The sequence below is a fragment of the Vespa crabro genome, chromosome 15, assembly GCF_910589235.1.
Source record: "Vespa crabro chromosome 15, iyVesCrab1.2, whole genome shotgun sequence".
NCBI lineage: Eukaryota > Metazoa > Arthropoda > Insecta > Hymenoptera > Vespidae > Vespa > Vespa crabro.
In genome coordinates this window covers 460,163-481,976 of record NC_060969.1, presented here as the reverse complement: position 1 = coordinate 481,976, position 21,814 = coordinate 460,163, and the positions used below count along the sequence as shown (strand labels likewise).

Genomic DNA, 21,814 nt, shown 5'->3' with positions numbered 1-21,814 from the left:
GCCTCGAAAGGCGATTCTTTCAGGAAACACGTTGGTACCTGGAATTCGAGCTCTAAATAATGTCTGAACGTGAGTGACTTACTGAAAAAGGTAGTCTTATAACCACCGATCTCCATTCTCTATTTCTCTTTCTCTCTCTCTCTCACTCTTTCTATATTTTCGTTTCTTCCTCTGTCTCCTTTCCACGTGCTACTTTCTTGCCGTCCAAATAACACCCTATCTACTACAGTCGTTTATCCCTACCTGACTTTTGCCACCTAACAAATTGCCAACAATCCCATATCCGTCAGTTGTCTGGCACGATATTGGCTTCTTCACTGAAACCTTCGAAAACGCCTGTTAATTCTTGGCACGTCGTACATGACTCTATACGTGTCCGTTTACAATGTTTACATGTATGTCACATATGTACGTGTATTGTATATATAAATATTATTATTTACAAACATTATCATAAATATATATGTATGTATGTATGTATATATATATATATATATATATATATATATATATATATATATATATATATATACATACATTTTTGGATTTTGGATAGGATTTTGAAAAAATATTGTAATCGACGAATTCGATGGTGATAAATCGTTTCTATACCAATCGTCCTTTTACTCTTCGTTTTCCTCTTTCTCGATGGTAATGACGAGCGTGTCGTTAATAATTCTACGATATTACACCGGCATGTCGATAACCGACAATATTTCAATGTGCCAACATTTATTACCACTTACGGCGAACATTTCTGTTTGTAAATCACCAATAGGAATCCTATCTTTCAGGAATATACCTCTTTTCTCAAATCTTCCCGATAGCTTGTCGTTTATCGACGCAGTATATAATAATTTTATGATTTCGAAGGAATTTCGATGGATGATGTTTCTCTTACTTTTTCTCTCTCTTTCTTTCTCTTTATCTCTGTCTTTCTTTCATTGAATTCCTTTTTTCGTTTGACATATTCCTTCTCGTCCATCAAACATTTGAAGTATGTATCTTTTCTGAAATGGTCGTTTCTGAAACTTTTCAGTATGCGAATATATGTAATAAACACGATCGGCGAATAAAATGCTTTTTATCACAAAGAAGAGAAACATAGTTAGATTTCTCTCTTTGAATTTCAGGAAAAAAATTCTAAACGCGAGTGGACGATACGCTCGGGGATAAAGTTTATTCTATTGTTTGTGTATGCGTCGTATGAATTTCTACGAGATAAAAAAAAGAAACAAAATAGAGCGAGAGATGAGAGAAAAAGAGAGAGAGGGAGAGAGAGAGAAAAGAGAGAGAGAGAAAGAGAGAGAGAAAGAGGAAAAAGATAGAGAGAAAATTTGAACACACATCTCAAAAGTCCAGTTCTCCTCTCTCTCTCTCTCTCTCTCTCTCTCTTTTTTTTTCTCTCTTTTTCTCTCTCCCTTTTTCTCTCTCCTTCTCCCTCTCTATTTCCTGTGGACATTTTCATGCCTAACGGATGAAAAACGGCACGCACGAAAAATGTTTTTACCCAGTCACACGCCCGCTTCTTTACGGTAAATTGTACGAGCTGCCTCTTGTGTCGATTTGTTTGTTGTTGATAACGTACATCGGCCATGCCGATGTCGAAAAAAAAAGCAGCGTTTCCTATTTCTCCCTCCTTCCCTCTCAGGCCCCTCCCAGGTCCCTCCTTTGCCACCCCATGTCACTGCCTTCCCCACCTCTTTTCCCTTCCCTCAAAACGGTTACTTTCGTCGTTGTATTGCAAAACTCCACCCGACCAAACTATTTGGTTGTAAAGGGAGGGGACCAGGTTGGGTGAATAAATTTTAACGAAGTACTACTCGAAATCCAGGAGAGCAATTTCCGACCTACCAACTCAATTTCATGTAGAAGATATTTCACCCAACGAATGATTACTGATTTTTTATTAATAATATTAATAATAATAATAATAATAATAATAATAATAATAATAACAACAACAATAATAATAAAAATGATAATAATAATAATAATAATAATAATAATAACAACAACAATAATAATAATAATGATAATAATGATAATAATGATAATAATAATAATAATAATAATAATAATAATAATAATAATAATAATAATAATAATAATAATAATAATAACAACAACGATGTAAATAAATTAAGCTTTGCAGTGAAAACGAGAACTCGTTATTCTTGGGCACACGATAACATTGAATTTCCCGCGATAATATATACCTCTCTTTTTCTCTTTTTTTCTCAAGAATTCTTACAAAAAGAAAAATTTATTTGTCGAGGCTTTCGATGCTCTTTAAACAATAAATAACTCGAATACCCATAGGAGTTTATCAATTAGTTACGATTTTTTAACGATATTTTATGCAATTATCGAATAATTTTTATCGAATCGACGTCATTGAGACGAAAGCTATGAAGAGTAAAATATATATATATATATAATTTTTCTCCGGTTAAATTAATTTGCGATATAAATGTCGTTGTTTTTATATCCTTGTCACCATTTCGTTTGATCAATCGACACGATTAATTAACAAGTATCGGCTACTGTTCATAAAAATATAATATTTTTAAGAGAAATCGACTTTAGTGACTTTTACTACGGACTAGAATCTACTGCTATCGATATAAAGTAAGGGGGAGGAAAATGAAGAAAGAAAGCATTGTGCGAGAGAGAGAGAGAGAGAGAGAGAGAGAGAAAGAGAGATAAAAAAAAAGTAAAACGTAGTATTCGAGCACCAGCTGTTGGAAAGATTTATCGATAGCTTGAGTTTGCATTAGGGTTCGTGCACACGTATAAGAAAAAGAAATAGAAAAAAAGAAAAGAAGTGGCAGTTGTTAGAGAAATAGACTACATTTGTATTGAAAGATCAACTTAGAGTAATCTATGAACCATGTTCTTTACTAATCGTTTATCTAATTAGATTCAGTTACGAACGTTGAAGATTTTCTAGGATTTAGAAGTCGATCGGATTACTCTTTCATAGTGATCTTTTAATCTCGCATCACATTTCTATTTTCATTCGATCGAAAAACAGACTGCGGTTTTATCGAAGATTAACATCACTCAGCTGAAGTAATTGGTCGAATAGTTTATCCTAGTTTAAGGTTTAAAACCATTTTTACGACGCTTAAGAATTTCTTTACGGTGCTTTCAATTCGTTTCTGTAGAAAATCGTATTAGCTTCGTCATCGATTTATACAATCTACACACACACACACACATATATATATAATATATATATATATATGATCTGAGAAACGGTTGACCTTTTGACCTATGTTTAATAAGAATTTTTATTCAGTATAGTGTGTTCTATGTACTGTATAAATATTGAGTGTTTTTTTTAACATCTTATATATATATATATATATATATATATATATATATATATATATATGTATATATTTATATATATTTTAACGCATTTTCTCACGTTTCAACGTAAGTTATTACAATATTGAATAATTTATTTATAAATGTATAATTAAATTTCTTTTTTATAAATATATAATATCTCGGAATGCTTGTAAGATAAATGCTCGAATGTTATTCGTCAAAATCTTATTGGCGGCTAGAAACGGCCTATCTGTTTCAAGTCTACTCGAAACACCTCTGAGCCTGCTCGTAATGGATAAAATGAATAAATATATATATATATATATATATATATATATATATATACATATATATACACACACTATATATAATAAATATATAAATATATAATAAATATAGTAAATTTATATATGCACACTACATATAATAAATATAGTAAATTTATAAATATATATATACATGTTATATATAATAAATATAGTAAATATATATATACACACTATATATAATAAATATAGTAAATTTATAAATATATATATATACATGCTATATATAATAAATATATAAATATATAATAAATATAGTAAATATAAATATATATATATATATTCATTTTGTTCATTTGTATATATATTTATATTTATATTGTATATTAATATAAAATAAATTGAAATTTTCTGTTAAAAATTGCAAGTTAAGATTATATTATTATAAATAATATTCATGGGATTTAGTCAAAGTGCTAATTGTTTCTGATGGACTTAAAGGAACGTCAGAATACAGTGCTATTTTTTACTTTTCTATCGTTACTTTTTACGATACTTTTTTCTACGATACGTTTTTGATTTTAACGATTCTTCTTTTGGAATTCCTCGTAAAAAAAAAATAGAAAGTGAGTGATGCAAAGCATAGGTCCGAGTTGAAATATGGTCAGCGAGTTTCTCGAGTTCGTGATGTTAACGGTGAGTGATGTTTTCCTTTTTTGTTTTTCTCTCTTTTTTTTCTTTTTCTTTTTTTTTCGTAAAAAGATTTATTTTAAGTTCACTGGAGTGAAAAATTTCTCGTCGCTTTTTGAAGCTTTGAGAAACTTCTTTTGCCATCTTTGACTGTTACAATGAGATCGCATCGAGTGATTGGAATGAAATCTGGAATCAAATAAAGATATCATTTTGCAGAGTTCTCCAAGCGAGAGAAGCTTTTTGAATTCTCGTTGATATCTCGATATGTCTTCCTGTCGACAGTATTAGAAAGCTTTTCTAAACCATCTCGAATAATCTCGAAATCGTTCTGTATTATCGTTGTCTTTGTCTTCCTTATATCGTATAGAATTATTTAATGATTATATTAATTATAGAAATATTTGTGATATAATAGAATGACAAAAGAAAAATATGTTGATATCGTGTTTTTATTCGGAATGTGGAATATTAAATAATGATCAGTGAAAATGAATGATTCTTTGTGTTAGTATTATATGATATACTTTATAATAAGATTATACGTATTTACGGGTTCACGATTTAGAAATGTTAAAGAAATGAAAAAAAAGAAAATATTTCAAAACGTATTATAGATCTCGCGTTTTTTCAATGGCCATCGTTTACTGATTCACCAGCAGCAATCCTTTACGAAAGTTCGATGTACTCGTACATGTCATACATACATACATACATATATACATACATATATACATACATACATATACATATACATACATACATACATATCAGATTCTTCCTTCTCTTTTATCTTTTTCTCGTTCCTTGACGTTCTTTGAAATTTGTCGTGGCGTAGACCGCGAACCGTTAACGATGTAAATTTTGCTTGCGGGATCTAAAAGGGTGACGATGATTAAGGGGCGTGGGAGAAGATGGGTGTGGTAGGTGGGGGGGCAGGCGTAGTCTCAGGGCCGTTTCAATGGAGGAGGTGGGTTATTCCCTTGCACGATCACAGCCGCTCGTTCAACGGGCTCTTTCAGAGCCAGCCGCTAATTCGCTGAATAAAAAAAAAAAAAAAAGAAAAAAAAAAGAGAAAAAGCTCGCGTGGCATTAAGCTTCGCTGCTTAATTGGGTTAATGAGGCGATGGACTCGCTTCGTGAAATGATACCTGCCCGTTATTCCTGGTGAAGAGTGTGAGATGAAGAAGAGTGAGAGAAAAAGACAGACGAAAGAAAAGAAAAAAGTGTGTGTGTTTGTGTGTGTGTGAGAGAGAGAGAGAGAAAGAGAAACAACAACTCCATTACAGTAGACGGATTTTGGGAGAAAATTCGATACGGTAAATCTTTTCGTATTTTTGCAGTTGAATTTTCAAATGTTTATAGCGTTTTTCTTTCGCTTATTCTACATGTAAGTGTTATACATATTTTTTTTTTCTTCTTTTCTTTCTTCTTCTTTCTTTTTTTTTTTATTTTCATTCTTTATTACTTTTCTTTCTTTTTGTATACTCTTTTAATAACAAGTAATAATGTTTTCAAAAATTGGACGTATTTTTAAGTAGCACCAGGTACGGTTACATAAATAAGAATTATGCTTGAATAAAACTGTACGTGTGAGTTGAGATAAAACGAGTTAGAAATTAGACAATTTTTTTTTCAATCATTCGGTTTGAGTTTATCACATGAAGAGTTTCGTATAGTAAGGAGAGTTTAAACCAAGAGATACAAATAGAGAGGTCGCATGAGATAATTGCATTTGTGACCGTTCTACGAGTAGAAGAGAGAGAGAGAGAGAGAGAGAGAGAGAGAGAGAGAGAGAGAGAGAGAAAGAGAAAGAGAGAGAGAGGTCGTACATTTTATAAATGCTCATTTATCTTTAGCTTCTTTTTTTATTTTTAAGTTCTTCGTCCGTTTTTTCTTTGTTCATCTCTCTTCTATACATTTTTTATTCACACGCCTCGTAGCATTTTTATGAATGAGTACGTACTTATAATAATAATAAAAAAAAAAAACGAAAAAAAAGAAAAAGAAAAAACAACGGGTGAATATGACATTACCGAAGAAAAGTATCCTAATCGGATCTCGATTTCCGTTCGGTTCGACGATCGTCAACGAGCATTCAATAACGTTGTTATGTGTTAGGATATAATGCGAGCTTTAATGCGCATGCTCATGCGCATGGACGAATTGAGTAACGAGTCGTCGCTGTTATATATGTGTGATTTATACATACATACATATATATATATATATATATATATATATATATATATATATATATATATATATATATATATGCGATTTTATCGCGTTTCCGGTGAATTTTTACCGGTTTTGCGTTGAAATGTTTTGTCATTTCCTTTCTCCCTCTACCCCTTCCTATCTCTCTCTTTTTTTCTCTTTTTCTTTCTCTCTACCTTCCTCTCTCTCTCTCTCTCTCACTTTTACGCGGAAGGTTGTTTAAACGCGAAACGTACGGCGTTGTGAAATACGTTAAACGTGCCATACACTTCCGACGTGTGTGCGCAATGAATGTGTGTGTGTATGTGTGTGTATGTGTGTGTGTGTGTGTGAGAGAGAGAGAGAGAGAGAGGAGGAAAAGGAGTCGTTGAAATATCTTTTCGTCGGCTATGCTACACGTCAGTTGCAAAGCCGATATTTCAGAGACGAGATATGAAAAGGTGGTTAAAGGAGGGGATGACTCTTGGCTTGTTCTTCCTAGTCACGAAAATTTTATTTCTCTTTCCTTTTGAATTTTGTTTTTTTATCTCTCTCTTTTTTTTTATAACTTTTTCTTAAATATACGATCCATTTTACGTTCATTACCTCGTAGTTTATTGTATATAAGATTTTTAATTTATGTTTAAACAAACGAGATTTTCTTTCCTTATTATTATCAATATGATTGAAATTTTAAATGTCGTTCGAGTTTCGTCATCTATTCGTATATCATCACTGGTCGGTATTAATTTAATTTCTATATCTTCGGACGTTAAATGACGTATCGTCGATATCTATTCTCGATTGAGCATGGAATCAACAAAACGATCCTGCCTTCCGGATGTTCCTCGTGTTTATTCGCTCGCTTTAGCATGTGCGTGTACGCACGGAAATGGAAACGTTTGCGGAGAATATGTACATACATACACTTAACCGACAATACACATGAAATCATTGAGAGAGAGAGAGAGAGAGAGAGAGAGAGAGAGAGAGAGAGAGATGTATATATATATATATATATATACATATACATATGTATATAGCAAAGGCAGAGTAAAGCGTATTACATGCTCACTGTTTCCTATCGAAATTACATACTCAGTAACGGAATCCTTTTCGTATATCGTGATGTCGATATATAAAGGCCGCCATCTTGAATTAGTTTATCCATATGAATCGAGATCTTCCACCCTTACTGGCTAGAAAACTCATAGATCATTCGGATTGCTTTCCATTGTGTTCTTCGTTCGAGCCACAAGATTCCCTTCCACTTTGCATCTCAATGCCATATATTTTCTCTTCTATCTCTCTCTCTTTCTTCCTTATCCTTATGTCTCTCTCTCTCTCTTTCTCTCTCTCTCTCTCTCTCTCTCTTTCTCTGTCTCTCTGTCTCACTGTCTGAATTTACTTCTATCTATCATCCTTTTACTCGCGCTTGTGTACTTTCATCGAATTATCTTATGTTCGAATAGAACCACAGAGGATTTGCAGACTTACGAGAACAAGTTTGAGTTATCGATAGAATGCAATCGATCGGGCATTGGTCGATGATAATAATTCGTGATTAGACATTCCGCCCTAATTGCTCCATCTAAATTAATAATTCAATTGATAATAATACATCGTCGTGTAGAGCGCACGTGCGCGATGCCATACCATCCATCCCTTGATTAACGATCGGACATTCGACACAGCGATATCTACGTTCGCTCTAGGTCATCGTTCGTTCGTCATCGGATTCGCGAGTACTTGTATGAATCCATCTAATATTAATTCTCGTGATTGAAAACGAAGTGACACGTGTGTTGACATAACTATGCAGTGTGAGTCATGGTGTCTCATTTGTTTTTTCCTTTTTTTTTATCTTCCTTCTTCCTTTCCCTTTTTTTTCCATTTCATTTATTTATTTATTCATTTTTTTTTCTTTTTTAATTGCGAAGAAATAACGAAACGTCACAACGATCTCTAAAAAGTGACGAATGTATAAGCTTATCAGTGACATTTGTTATCATTTTGTAAATCAAACATACTTACTTAAGTTCAGAATTCTTTTTATCTTTTTCTTTTTTATACTCTATATAGGAGATACTCAACGAAATTAAGTAAACTTTAGATTCTCTCGTTTATTAATTCTTTGAAGCATTTCAACGATGCCTTTCAGTTTTATTTGTTAAACATTTATAAATACGTTATTTAACTTTGAAGTTATAAATTTATATAGATATATGTATTTTTTAAATTTCGTTTCTCTTTCTTTCTCTTTCCCACGAACTTAATCGTTAATTCAAAATTCAAAGCTTACTGTTCGTTAAGTTTAAGTTATACTATAAGTTTGACTTTATATAATTTTTTTTTATAGTTCTTCTTTCAATTCTTCTATTTATTAAAATTTTTTTTTCTTCCATAAACAAAAAAAAAGTACTAAATATGAATTATATAATATTATAAGTTTCGCATTATACATATATTTGAGACATGATTTATAATCATTTTTTCAAATTTTCTTACTATTACTATTACTAATACATACACGTATACAATTATTTATTAAACCATTTTTTGTCCATAAGTACAAAAATCATAAATCATTTGTTTTTAAAGAAAAAAAAAAAGAAAAAACATGATAACGAAGAATCACAAGGAATGCACGAAACATTAGGTCGATACAATTAATTTTGCTTTCATCATCCACGTTATATTTTCGTTCATCATTTTCGCCCTTTCTCTCTCTCTCTCTCTTTTTTTTGCAACTAACGTTTATATGTTAGCTACGTGTCAAGCATTACGCCATCTATAAACCTGCAGAGCCCTGAGCCGGGAACGAGATAGGTTGAGCCGCACCGTAAATCTAGCGAATGCTCTAAATTAAGCCGCGTCTCGTCGACTGAAAAGAGAGTCGACCGTTCTCCGGACTTATAAAAAACGGCGAAGAGAAGCGTTTTCGCTCACTGATTTCCTTGTTTCACCTTCCTTCTTCATTCTCTCTTCCTCTCTCTCTCTCTCTCTCCTCTCTCTCTCTGTCTCTCTGTCTCTCTCTCTTTCTCTCTCTCTCTCTCTTTCGGATTAGTTGGCTGATACGAGACCGAGAAAATGGGTTTGTTAAATCGACCGCTACTCATTATCTCGATAACGTCGTCAGTTCTTATCGTGAGAAAAATATTTCGCAGGATGAAATATGTTTTAAACGAATTTTTATATATTATAATCGTTAAAGGACAACAATGAAAGATATAGTCAATGTAAATAAATATGTTTCGTTGGTAAGATAGTTGTTAAAGTGAAGTATATTGTTAATTTGAAAAGGTAGATTTATCTTTTTTGCATACCTTTGAACCATACGGAATTATAATTTTCATTGTGTTATATATCTATACGATAAATATATTTATATATCTTCATTCACAATTATAGCTTTTCTGGTAAGGTGTTCTACTTTTTTTTTCCTTTTTTTTTATCATTTTATTCTTATCAAGTATATAATTATACGACGGCAAAGAAAAAGAGATTTTTAATTAATTAAGAATAATATATTTTTTTAATGTAATATATATATATATCATAATATAATTAAATCATATTTCAAAAGATCTATTATTCAAAAAATACACGGAAAAAAGAATCAGATAGGAGTGATGAATCAAGGAAAAGTTTTCCATTGCAGGAGCCAACCCTTATTCAACGAAAGTTCACAAAATGTCTTCTTAGTCGTTGTTTGATAAAAGAACGAAAATCCTTTTAGTTCGTGATAGTAGTAGGGTGATTGATAGGTCGAAAGTGGAATGGTGATGAAACGAGAGAGAGAGAGAGAGAATATGAGAAAGAGAGTGTGAGAGAGAGAGGGAGAAAGTGAGAGAGAAACGAATAAAAGAATCAACGACGCGTTACGTCGTACGAGAACGTGCTTTCGATCGTTGATAAAAATTTGATTCGTTGTCTATCGAACAGTCGTTACCTAGTATGTAATATCGATATTTCTCGATACGTCATACATGGTGTCCGGACCGTTACGGAAGGATGGAATTTATTTTTCACTTTTTATTTGTAGTCTGAGAAACGATTCGTTGTTATTTATAATCGATATTGTTATCCGCTTTAAGCTGGACTGTCTCTCTCCCCTTCTCTCTCTCTCTCTCTCTCTCTCTTTTTCTCTCTCTTACTTTCTCTCTTTCTCATTTCCTTTTTATTCTTCTTTTTACATACTTACTTTCTTCTATTATTTTATTTTATTTTATTTTTTACTTTATTTTATTTCATTTTTTTTCCTTTGTTTTCTTTAGAAATGTACAAACGTTATGTATTAAGCAATTATATATATATATATATATATATATATATATATATATATATATAATTGCTATTTATGTGTGTGTATGTATGTGTTCTCATAGGCGATAGATGATTGCTTGTACGGTTGTATCGGAGAAGGAAATATCAACGGCGATATTATTAGTTTGGGTCGAAAATCGGCAGGAAATATCGATACTCGAATTCCGGATGCATGCTAGTTGGTGGCAAATTTCCGAGTAAACACGCTGCCCGCCGAATTCACTTTCATTTCACGGACGATCGGCGACATATCGATCGGCGAAGTGCTACCCATTACGAGCTATCGACTCTCAAAGGAGTAACGTTAATCCTCTAGTCTGTGGTAGGTCTGTTTGGACCTATCAGATCGATCTTTGGTCTTTCTAAATGAACCACCACGATTATTACCTTCGTACCTATAATGTCGATCATTAATTTGAATTACTGTTTAATACTGAATTATTATTTAACGTTGATTGTAATGTCTATCTAATTTTATGCCATCTACATTAAATTTCGATTTTCTTTTTGTTCGTTACAATATTAATTCACGTTGTTACGTCAATCGATATCAACTCGATATAAATCGTTAGAAAAAATTGTGGTAGTATAAAACCAATGAAATTTTAATCGAGTGTTAATTGTTCGAACGTGAAATATTTCATTTAATGTTCGTATAATCGTATATCGATGAAAATTTAATTTTTTTATTTTTCTCTATTATTTTTAATTAAATAATATCGATTTATTCTTGATTAATTTTACAATATAGGATTCGATCGAAAGATGACATATTTTTTTTTATTTCACATGCGTACGAATTAGATTGTTCCTCTTTAAGGTCAATGCTGGCTAAAGTTCATTATTGTTTGAACTCGAGATAAATAAAGAATCTCTTCTGATTTAACGTTTACATAGTATCAATAAGTTTTTCTCAGATCTATTATTGTGTACTAGAATTAGTACTCGATGGATCGAACTATTTGGCATTATTGTTTTTCGAGCTTGAGAGTTGCATGTTGACAAGCTCGTATAGAAACGAAGGGTACAGTCGTAGGGGCCATTTGATCCAGATTGATGGATGCTCTCGTCCGTCAGCTCATTATTGCTTTCCATTATATCCACTTTCTCTGACCACAGTCAAAACCATCGGTCGACAAAATCGTCGATCGATCGTTGGTCATTCTGTTACATTATTCTCTAACATTATTCTGTAACATTATTTCTATTCTTAAGTTTAATTAAAAATTTCTTGAAATATATTAGATTTCAAATTGAAAATACAATGTTTATATGCTAATTAATATATAATAATTAATTCATATAATATATTTATTATATTATAATATAGCGACTAATTGATATAATAATTAATTGATATGATATATTGTACTATAATATATAGTAACATTAATCGATAAACATAATTACATATCGTTCTATATTATTGTTTTTTTTTTGACTATATATTGTTGAGTTGAATTTTTCATTGATCATGAGTAAAGAAATTAGTAGAGGTAGTAGTGCGAAAGGATCATAGTTAGAATCACGTCGTTTTTAAATCATAAAAATTTGCGTTCTTTTTTGTCGACATTTATCTTCGAGGAAACTTTTAACGAGAACTTTACCTTGCTTTTAACTCGTAACTTACGCAAAATGTAATAAAAAGTAATCTCTTTTCATCATTCTTATTATCTGATAATAAGTTCATAAAGAGAGGACAGATCGTTCTTCTTTTAATTATAATTTCAGATATTTCAGAATTTATTATTTTTTGATTTCTTTTCTTCTCTTTTTATTATTTTTCCTTTTTTTTTTTTTATAAAATCAGACAAACAAGTCTTAATAAGCTTCATTTGATTTTTTTTTGTAATTTTATATCACGAATAAAAAATAAATAGATATACCTATTATCTATTTATGCAAAGCTAGAATGTAGATCTTTTTTATGTTTTTTATCAATTGAAATCTGTATTTATAATATGCATAGTATCGGTGGATTATCACATCAATTTAGAAAGAAATAAAATCGACCTACATTTTACAGTCTGTTATCTGTATGTCGTCCTAGATCCTTTTCCCCCGTACCTTATTCATACTTGAATACAGTTTAATCTTTCATTTTGAACATATTCATCTAAAGACGACTTTAGACTTGAAACAGCTTCATATTTAAGCCGAATCTCGAGAAGGAATCGCCACGGTCTTTGATGCCTTTCGTGAAGGTTAAAAAGAAACGCTTATCCTATTCAAGCATTTTGAAACGTGTACAATGGGACGTGATTGGCCGAGCTCGAAGAAAAGTCAGTATTCGGATATTCTTATACGTTGGGTCCAATACTCAAAGAAAGAAAGAGAGAAAGAGAGAGAGAGAGAGAGAGAGAGAGAGAGGGAGAGAGAGGGAGAGAGAGAGAGAGAGAGAGAGAGATATGGATAGTGACCAAATATTTATATGGATTTATCGAAATAATTTGCATGGATTTATAGAAATGCTATTATTAATTTTTTACAGTTTAATCTATTTACCGATTAATAAGTTGTCGTTCGATTAATAAGGATTTCGAATTCATACTAATCTGTTAAAACAGTTTATTCCGTCTAATTCTCCATTTGTTACCAGCGGACAGTTCTATTACAACGAATTTCTCTATGCATTACGCTTCGTCGCATGCGATGTTGTACTCGTTAAATTAATCCACTATGCGTTTACAACTTGTGCCAATTTCGAGCTTCATTTTCTTGAAATAATAGGTACTGTAATCTTAACATAGAGATGATTTATTATCGCTTTCCCGTATTTTCATTCTTGTCGACAGGATTTCTGTTTTTTGTCCTTCGAACGAATGAAAATGAAATTAAGAGGATTTGAGTCTATGTTTGTTAAAGATATCCTGTATTTAGCAGTAATTAACACGTAAAATATATGCAAGAAGGAAAGAGAGAGAGAGAAAGAGAGAGAGAGAAAGAGAGAGAGAGAGATAGAGAAAATTAGTTGGGGATGAAGGGGGTTGATAATGACCATCAGGGTCGTCTTATCTATGGACAGTCAACCCGACAGTAACTCGATAAGAGAACCCTTGGGGCTTTTCAAGTTGGCCTAGCCATCTTGGCTAAGCGCCATTTTTCATTTTCTAATACAGAAAAATAGTCTATCAGCTCGTAGGGTGTGATAAAATGGAAAGGAAGAGTGAGATCATCGTAGCGAAGTGATAAAAAGTACTTCGTTGAGATTCTTTCATCTATTTTTCTTGATTTTTTTTTATGATAACGATGATGATGACGAAGTAACAAGAAGTAGAAGTAGTAACAAGCTCGTTCAACTTCATTCTTTGTGTTTGCTTTATTTTCTATTTTCTTCGAAAGTTTTGATGTATGAATTTGCAGCTAATGCTCGTATAACTCAGGCGCTTTATTAACAAGTTATTCGTATAGCACGGTTTGAAAATTGCTGGAATTAGTTTTAAAAAATTGTTTTGATAGAATATATTAAATCAGGATATTATTATGAGGAATATGATAGTGAAGATAAGAATTAGTAAATTTTGTAATTATTTTTTTTGTATTTTTTAACAAAAAAAAAAAAACTGTTTATTATACAGTATTACAATTTTATCATACAATAATTTTGATCACATTGTATATTTTTCTTTTTGAGATATGGTAAAAATTTTGTTTACTAAAATTATAATATGGCAATTATAATTAATTATTTATTGATTTATATGATCTTATAAATCAATGTTTTTTTCCAAAAAAATCATAATGTTTTTGATTGCATTGATTGATGTAGCTTCATATTCTTTATAAAAGAATATTAACTCATGTATATCAAAAGATTATTAGTTTATCGGATATTTTAATTTAAATATTAATTAAGGACATGATAAGCACAAAATAAGTGCAAGATAAGCTCAAAGAATACTTTGCGTATTTGTTTCAAGTCTCTACGAATTTTATCTTCAAAGACGTTCCCGTGCAAATGGAAAACGTGAATATTAATAATGTAAAAAAAATTGTACAAATTTTTTCGATAAAAAACAAGTAATTTGTTTATTAATTATTTATTAATTTATGTAATTTTATAAATCAGTCGTAATCTAAATTTTTTCTTATTGCAAAATAATATGAATTCACTTCGTAAGGATTTTCTTTATGATAATTGTTAATAACAAATTGTTAATTTATTATTAGAAATATGGTACAAAAATAGAGAAAATCCTTTCTTTTAAAATGATATTTAATTCTAATGTTTATAACTTTTAGTTTAAGAGATATTCCCGTGTAAATGGTAGACGTTTATGTTGACCCACTAACCTATATAATTTCATTCAAATTGGTTTGATGATATATTGACCTATATAAATTCTGAGAATTTACGCGGATCTACTACACTACTACTACTATTATAACGAACAGCTCTACTGCATGAATTATGAATGGAAATCTTTTGAAAGTGATATCTTCGGAATGAAAAATTGTAGAAATTTGAAATAGACAACGTTTTTATGTATAATTTATTCCTTATTTATTTCAATATTGTAATAATATCAATATAATAAAATCGATTTTGTTGATAAGTTTTATAATTTAATATTTTCTTTTCTTTCTCAAAAAGGGACATAACTATAATGAAATCATTAAAATTTTTATTACAATTACGAAAAATTTTATTTTGTTCATTTAAGATAAGGAATAAACGATTTGTTAATAATCGTCAATATACGAAATTAAAAGATAAAAAATTTTTCGTAGTAAGGACATAACTGTGAAATATCTGTTAAATTAATAATTTCTTAATATACATGGGTTAATATTATTGTATAAAGAATGTTAAGTTGCATTTAGCATGCAATCAAAATGCAATTAAAAACATATGATTCCATTTAAAAAGAATTCAGTTAACTTTCGCGTGTTCTTTAAGTGTCGACTTGTATAAAAATGATGACTATCATATTATGACTGTGTATCGTACTGTACGACTTTTGTAAATAATATTTCTTTTGTAAACGATATCTCTAAAAAGAATTCAAGATGATCAAAATTATAGTTCTACTTTGTATATCATTTTATTATATTATATATTTTATTTATTATTATTATTATTATTATTATTATTATTATTATTATTATTATTTTGAATTGAAATATTATGAAAATAGTAGAACAAATTTTTTATTTATGTTAGATTACTTTTAATGCGACGAATTTTTTCGACTATTTAGATCTAAAAGATATGGATTGTTTTTCTTATTTTTTTCTAATGAAATGTCAAATCTTATAATATTATATATACGTATATATGTTATATATATGTTATATATATATATATATATATATATATATATATATATATATATATATGTACATATATATATTTCTTTTTGATATTCAAAAAATATTTTTCTGCCGTCACAGATTTTTATGTCATAACAAAATTCTCTGTATTAGACAAATTCATTGAATTTATTCGTAATCAATTTAGAAATGAATGAGCGAGAAGTGTTCTTTATTTTTATGTTTTTTTTTTCATATTTGTAAAAAAATAAAAAGAAAAAAAAATTGAAAAAAAAGATGACAAGAACGTTAACTCGTAACTCATAAAGATGATTTGAAGTAACAGGTATCTACTTGCAAACTATAAGAAAGCTTCGAGATTGTCCTTAGTACTATAAATATAAAAGTACTTCTTAGATTCGATCATACAGTCATACAATTGTATTATAGTTTTTATAATCGTATAGCCGTGTTTGTATATGTATCGTATTTATGTGCAGGTGTACTATATCGTTTACTTCTATTGATAAAGGCAGCAGGTAGGTCAGCAACGAAGCGATAAAAGTTTCTCGAGAGGTTCTTCTCTCTCACTCTCCTTTTCAGTGACACAACGATGCCATTCAAGTCCTCTTTTATAGGTAGTTACGCTCTTCTCTACGAATGGTAAATGACTTCCTCGTTCGATTATCCTAACTCTCGCTTCTTATGATCCAATCATGATATCAACCATCAAACGATCGTATATCGAAAGATAGAGCGAAGAAATAGTGATTAAATTTGTGATAATCTTTATAAGGAAATATTATACGATATATATATTTACTTTAGAATACATTTCGATATACATATTTACTTTAAAATTATTCGATATACATATTTACTTTAGAATACATTTATGATATTATTTATTTTATTACTTTTATCTTTGATATAATTTATTTCGTTTATATTCTATATTTTTGTTTCTACATTCTTTTTTTATTGAATTTATTTCTAATTATTTGTGTTCTGTTAAAGTTTTTCTCTTAAAAAATTTATTTCGCTTTGTTTTCGTTGAAAGTTTGTTTCATTATAATTATTATTTTTCTTTTTTTTTCTTTTTTTTTTTATTTCGAATTACTCTATTTTGTAGTTTTTTCCAAAAGTAAGGGTTATATTTCTTTCGTTGATTACAGAAATGTATACTTATCTACGGTCGCTGGATTAAAAAAAAAATATATAAAGAAGTTAATGTTATCGCGTTCAAACGTTACGACCAATAAATTCTAGACTTTCATTGTAGACAAGGAAGAATCATGATTTTAGGATCAAAAGCATAAAAGTTCTTTATTATTGATCCGTCGACTAAAACTTCATAATCCATCACGTTTTCCTCGTTGCTTCTTCTTCTTCTTCTTCTTCTTCGAGTCTCCCTTGATTTATAACGGTCCAAGCTAAAGGTCGTTTCGTGATAATCGTCAAGAAATATGAAAAACGTTGAGATTTATAGAGAAGGACCATACAGAAATTCCATGGGCAATCTATACGTAAAGTTTTTTCGTAGAGAGGAAAAATTTTCTTACTAAATCAGATTTTTCTTGCGAATTCTCCTCCCCCCTCTCTTTCTCTCTCTTTCTCTTTCTCTCTTTCGATCGTTTTCCCAACATTTTTTTTCCTATTACAATGCATCCGTTTGTTCTGTAGACGAGCAAACGATCTCTCTCTCTCTCTCTCTCTTTCTCTCTTTCTCTCTCTCACTCTGGCTCTCATACTGGTACTCGTAAAGCTCTATTTGCTGGCATTCCTTACCGACGTAGCAAAGCTCTCCTAGTCATAACAGGAAATACGTAAAGCGTTCCAATTCGCTTTGCTGTATACTTTCGTGCGTCGTTTTACGGCTTCGTGTGCGTGCCTTTCCTTGGGTTATATGTCATACTATATATATATATATATATATATATATATATATATATATATATATATATATGTATATACATATATGTATATATATATAAACATATAGACAGATGAGAATATGTTCGATTCGATGATGGCGTTTATTAAGTTTTTAATTTTGAATTTGTATGTGTATATATGTACTTATATGTACTTATATATACATATATAGACAGAGGAGAGCGTGTTCAATGATCGGGTTTGTTAAGTTTTCAATTTCGAATTTGTATGTATATATATATATATATACATTTATATATACACACATATATATAGACAAAGGAGAGTGTATTCGATGATCGTGTTTGTTAAATTTTTAATTTCGAGTTTGCACGAGTTTTTCTTTTCTTTCTCTCATTCTTTCTCTTTCTCTCTTTATTTAACTATCTATCTGTCTATCTATGAATCGATCAACAAATCGCGAATTCACGAAACTCGTTGAGGCCCACTTGTAAGGCCAATGCGTGAGAACGATTTCACGGTTCGCTTGAAACTTTTTTTTGCCGGATAACCGGTTACGGCTTTTAGGTGTCTGATAAAGTAACCATAAAGTACAATTACACTAGACTGATTTTATTTTCAACAGACTACAGAACGCGTTAGTTAGTCTTTGTGAAACATTTCTAATGCCGTTTGTTAGTGATTACCAAAGAGATTTTATGAAGATTTCAATTGAGAATATCTATTGATTTTGACGAAGTTGATTGATATTTATATTAAACATACGATTAAGATAACATTATTTATTCAATTTAGGATTATTACTTATAATATTAGATATTTTAGAATATCAGGAATATAAAAACCGATGAGTAAGTAGGTCTCAGGATATCTAAAACAATTTTTTCCTTTCGGAAAACGTCATGTTATTGAATAGTTTTAGTTCTTAAAAAGCTTTCGGAATCCCAGAAGGAAATAAAGGGGAAACAGAAAAAGAAAGAGAGAGAGAGAGATAGAAAGAGAGATAGAGAGAGATAGAGAGAAAGAGAGAAAAAAAAGAGAAAGAGAGAAAGAAAGATAGAGATAGAGACAGAGATAAAAAGAGAGAGAGAGAGAGAAAGAATAAGAAAGAGAACAAGGTTTTATGGGATAATGATAAACTGATAACAATGAAGAAGAAGGATAAGAACGAGATCATAACGAATTGGTTTGTTTGTTCGATACAGGGGTGGACAAGGCGTACGATGCTTAGGGATGCTTGGACGAACGACGGTGGGAAAGGCTGGTGGCGATGTTGGTCCAGGTTGGGCGGATTGCTGGCGATGGCGACAGCCATTTCCTGTCTCGTTGTCTCGTTTCCGGGCGCCTCGGCCAATCCGGAAGCGAAGCGTCTTTACGATGACCTGCTGTCGAACTACAACCGCCTCATCCGCCCCGTTGGCAACAACAGCGATCGCCTCACTGTCAAAATGGGACTACGCCTCTCCCAGCTCATCGACGTTGTGAGTAGATCCCACTTAACCCATTATCTGTCCGCATGAATAGCCTTTAGTCTCTATCCATCTCTCTCTCTCTCTTTCTCTCTCTCTCTCTCTCTCTCTCTCTCTCTGTCTCTGTCTCTGTCTCTGCCTCTGCCTCTGCCTCTGCCTCTGTCTCTCTATCCATCTCTCTCTCTCTCTCTCCCTTTCTCTCTCTTTCTCTTTATACCTTTAGGAATGTCGATAAGATATATGAACCCAAGTGGCCATTCATTGTCCTATTGATTCGTGTATCTTCCAATGTTCTTCTCATAAAGGAATATTTTTCCTTTCTTGTCCTTTTTTTTTCTTCTTCTTTTATTTTCTGTGTTTATTGAGAAAAAAAAGAATTAATATATTGAAATTAATATAACTTTCCACACTATATATTGTAATCAGTTCACGCAAGAACGTCGATCTTTCAAGCTATCACCCATTGTTTCGCTGTCTGCTACCTGTCGATCTTATCAACGTTTAGCGAACCGATCGATTTTACGAACGAAAGCTGAGCAAGTACGGCGGTGATATCATACGTGGTTAACTCTTAATGAATCATGTTTGTCCCGACGTGTTTTTTACAAAAGATATATATTTAGAATTTATCGAATTTTAAGAATACATTAGAGAGAGAGAGAGAGAGAGAGAGAGAGAGAGAGAAAGATGGAGAAAAAGTTTTTTAATTTATTAATATGTCGTTTGATCATATTTTAATTAATAACTAAAAAGAAAAAATATTCATGTCGAAATATTTCAAGAATCGTTTGATATGATATTTCAGTTACGTTTCATGGGAACGAAATTCAACTAATCAACGGTACGTAGATATATATTCGCGGAATTTATATTGCATAGACACGGTTAATATGAAATAATTATAGTTGTACGGTCCGTACGAAACGTTGGTCGTAACGCAAAACTAGAGTAATACATATGTACGGAATATAGATTATGCCGAGCTTGTAGATGGCCGATAGAGCATGTCCACGTACTTGCGACGATAAGTTGAATTCCGGAAGTTCCTCGCCGGAACTCGAACTAATTTACAAGCGAAGTGATCCGCGCCACTCGAGCCATTAATTGCTATAATCTGATCGCGAGCAATCAATCGCGCTTCCATGTGCTTAACTCAAAACTAAACCTAAGCATTGAAGAAATTAGTATTTGTATTTACTTACACGAATAAAGTTGTTGGATTCAAATGAGAACTCTCCTTTGATGTTCTTCATTAATTCTTTGTACTTTTGAAATCACACATTTCTATACACATACACACACACACACACACACACATACATATTTATATATGATATTCCATTTTTCTTTTTTTAATAAAATTAATCGTTGCAGTTAATGTCTGTTAACTGTTTTACATTGTATACAATTTTTCATTTAAATAGGATATAAAAGAATTAGATTACAAAGGATTAATTTTATTTTTATATTTATATTTGAACAAAAGAGAAAGAGAAAGAGAAAGAGAGAGAGAGAGAGAGAGAGAGAGAGAGAGAGAGAGAGATTACTTCGTAGAAACAATTCGTTTAAATTCGAAAATTATGTTCATATCCTTTGAATATATTAATATTAAGTATTAGTATTAAATAAGTTGAATTTATGTAAATAAGAAAACTGGAGTTGACAATCGATCTGAATCATCCCTTCGATTAATAAACGATATAATGTATAATACATATGCTAATACTGATTAGAGTAGCCGAGGGAAGTCTTAAACACGTGCCTATCGTAGCTAAAGGCTAATCTAACATCGATGGCGAGAGGTTCGTTTGGGTCGAGTGTGTTACGATTACGTGATCGTCTACTGAAATGTCTCCTTGGTTATTACATTCAGGTTACAAGCTTGCAGAACGAGCAGTATTTCGGTAATTGCGTCGATCGTGTCTCTGTATTTCTCCCTCGTCTATCCCCTCTCTTTCTCTCTCTTTCTCTCTCTCTCTCTCACTCTCTCTCTCTCTCTCTCTCTCTCTTCCACGATTACGCTTGTGGTGTCTATGGTCTAAGTACGTGCTTCCGTTTAAGCCATAATTAATTTGTTATCGTCTAATGGTATACACAGAGCATCGAGTAACATCGATGTAGTGGTTTCTGGCTCTAACCAGTTAACGTCGATACCGAACGTTGCTTTAATTATAGCTTTCATAATTTACTCTAGTTAGTCATTAGTACACACATTTTGAAAGTCGATCTTGAACTTTTATTTAAAATTTTTTTTAAATTTAATTCGTCTAGAGAATGAAAGAGATACAAAAAAATAAAAGAAAGCGAAAGAGAAACGTAAAATCATTTTTAATATTTCTCATTGCTTTCTTTTAATCCTTAATCGTAAATTTTTTT

At 31.1% G+C, this 21,814-nt stretch overlaps 1 protein-coding gene across 2 annotated transcripts in view; it reads left to right on the top strand.

Annotated features, from left to right (window-relative positions):
• The window catches only part of LOC124429285 (acetylcholine receptor subunit alpha-like 1), a 119,576-nt gene that overhangs the window by 30,552 nt on the left and 67,210 nt on the right, over positions 1–21,814 (top strand). Inside the window, exons 1-2 of one of the 2 annotated variants that reach the window (XM_046974351.1) lie at positions 5,295–5,614; positions 19,175–19,450. In XM_046974351.1, the coding sequence (XP_046830307.1) occupies positions 19,193–19,450 (258 nt within the window). In that variant the 5' untranslated portion in view covers positions 5,295–5,614; positions 19,175–19,192. Of the gene's footprint in view, positions 1–5,294; positions 5,615–19,174; positions 19,451–21,814 lie in introns of those variants that run through there. The other variant, XM_046974350.1, reaches the window with a different exon arrangement.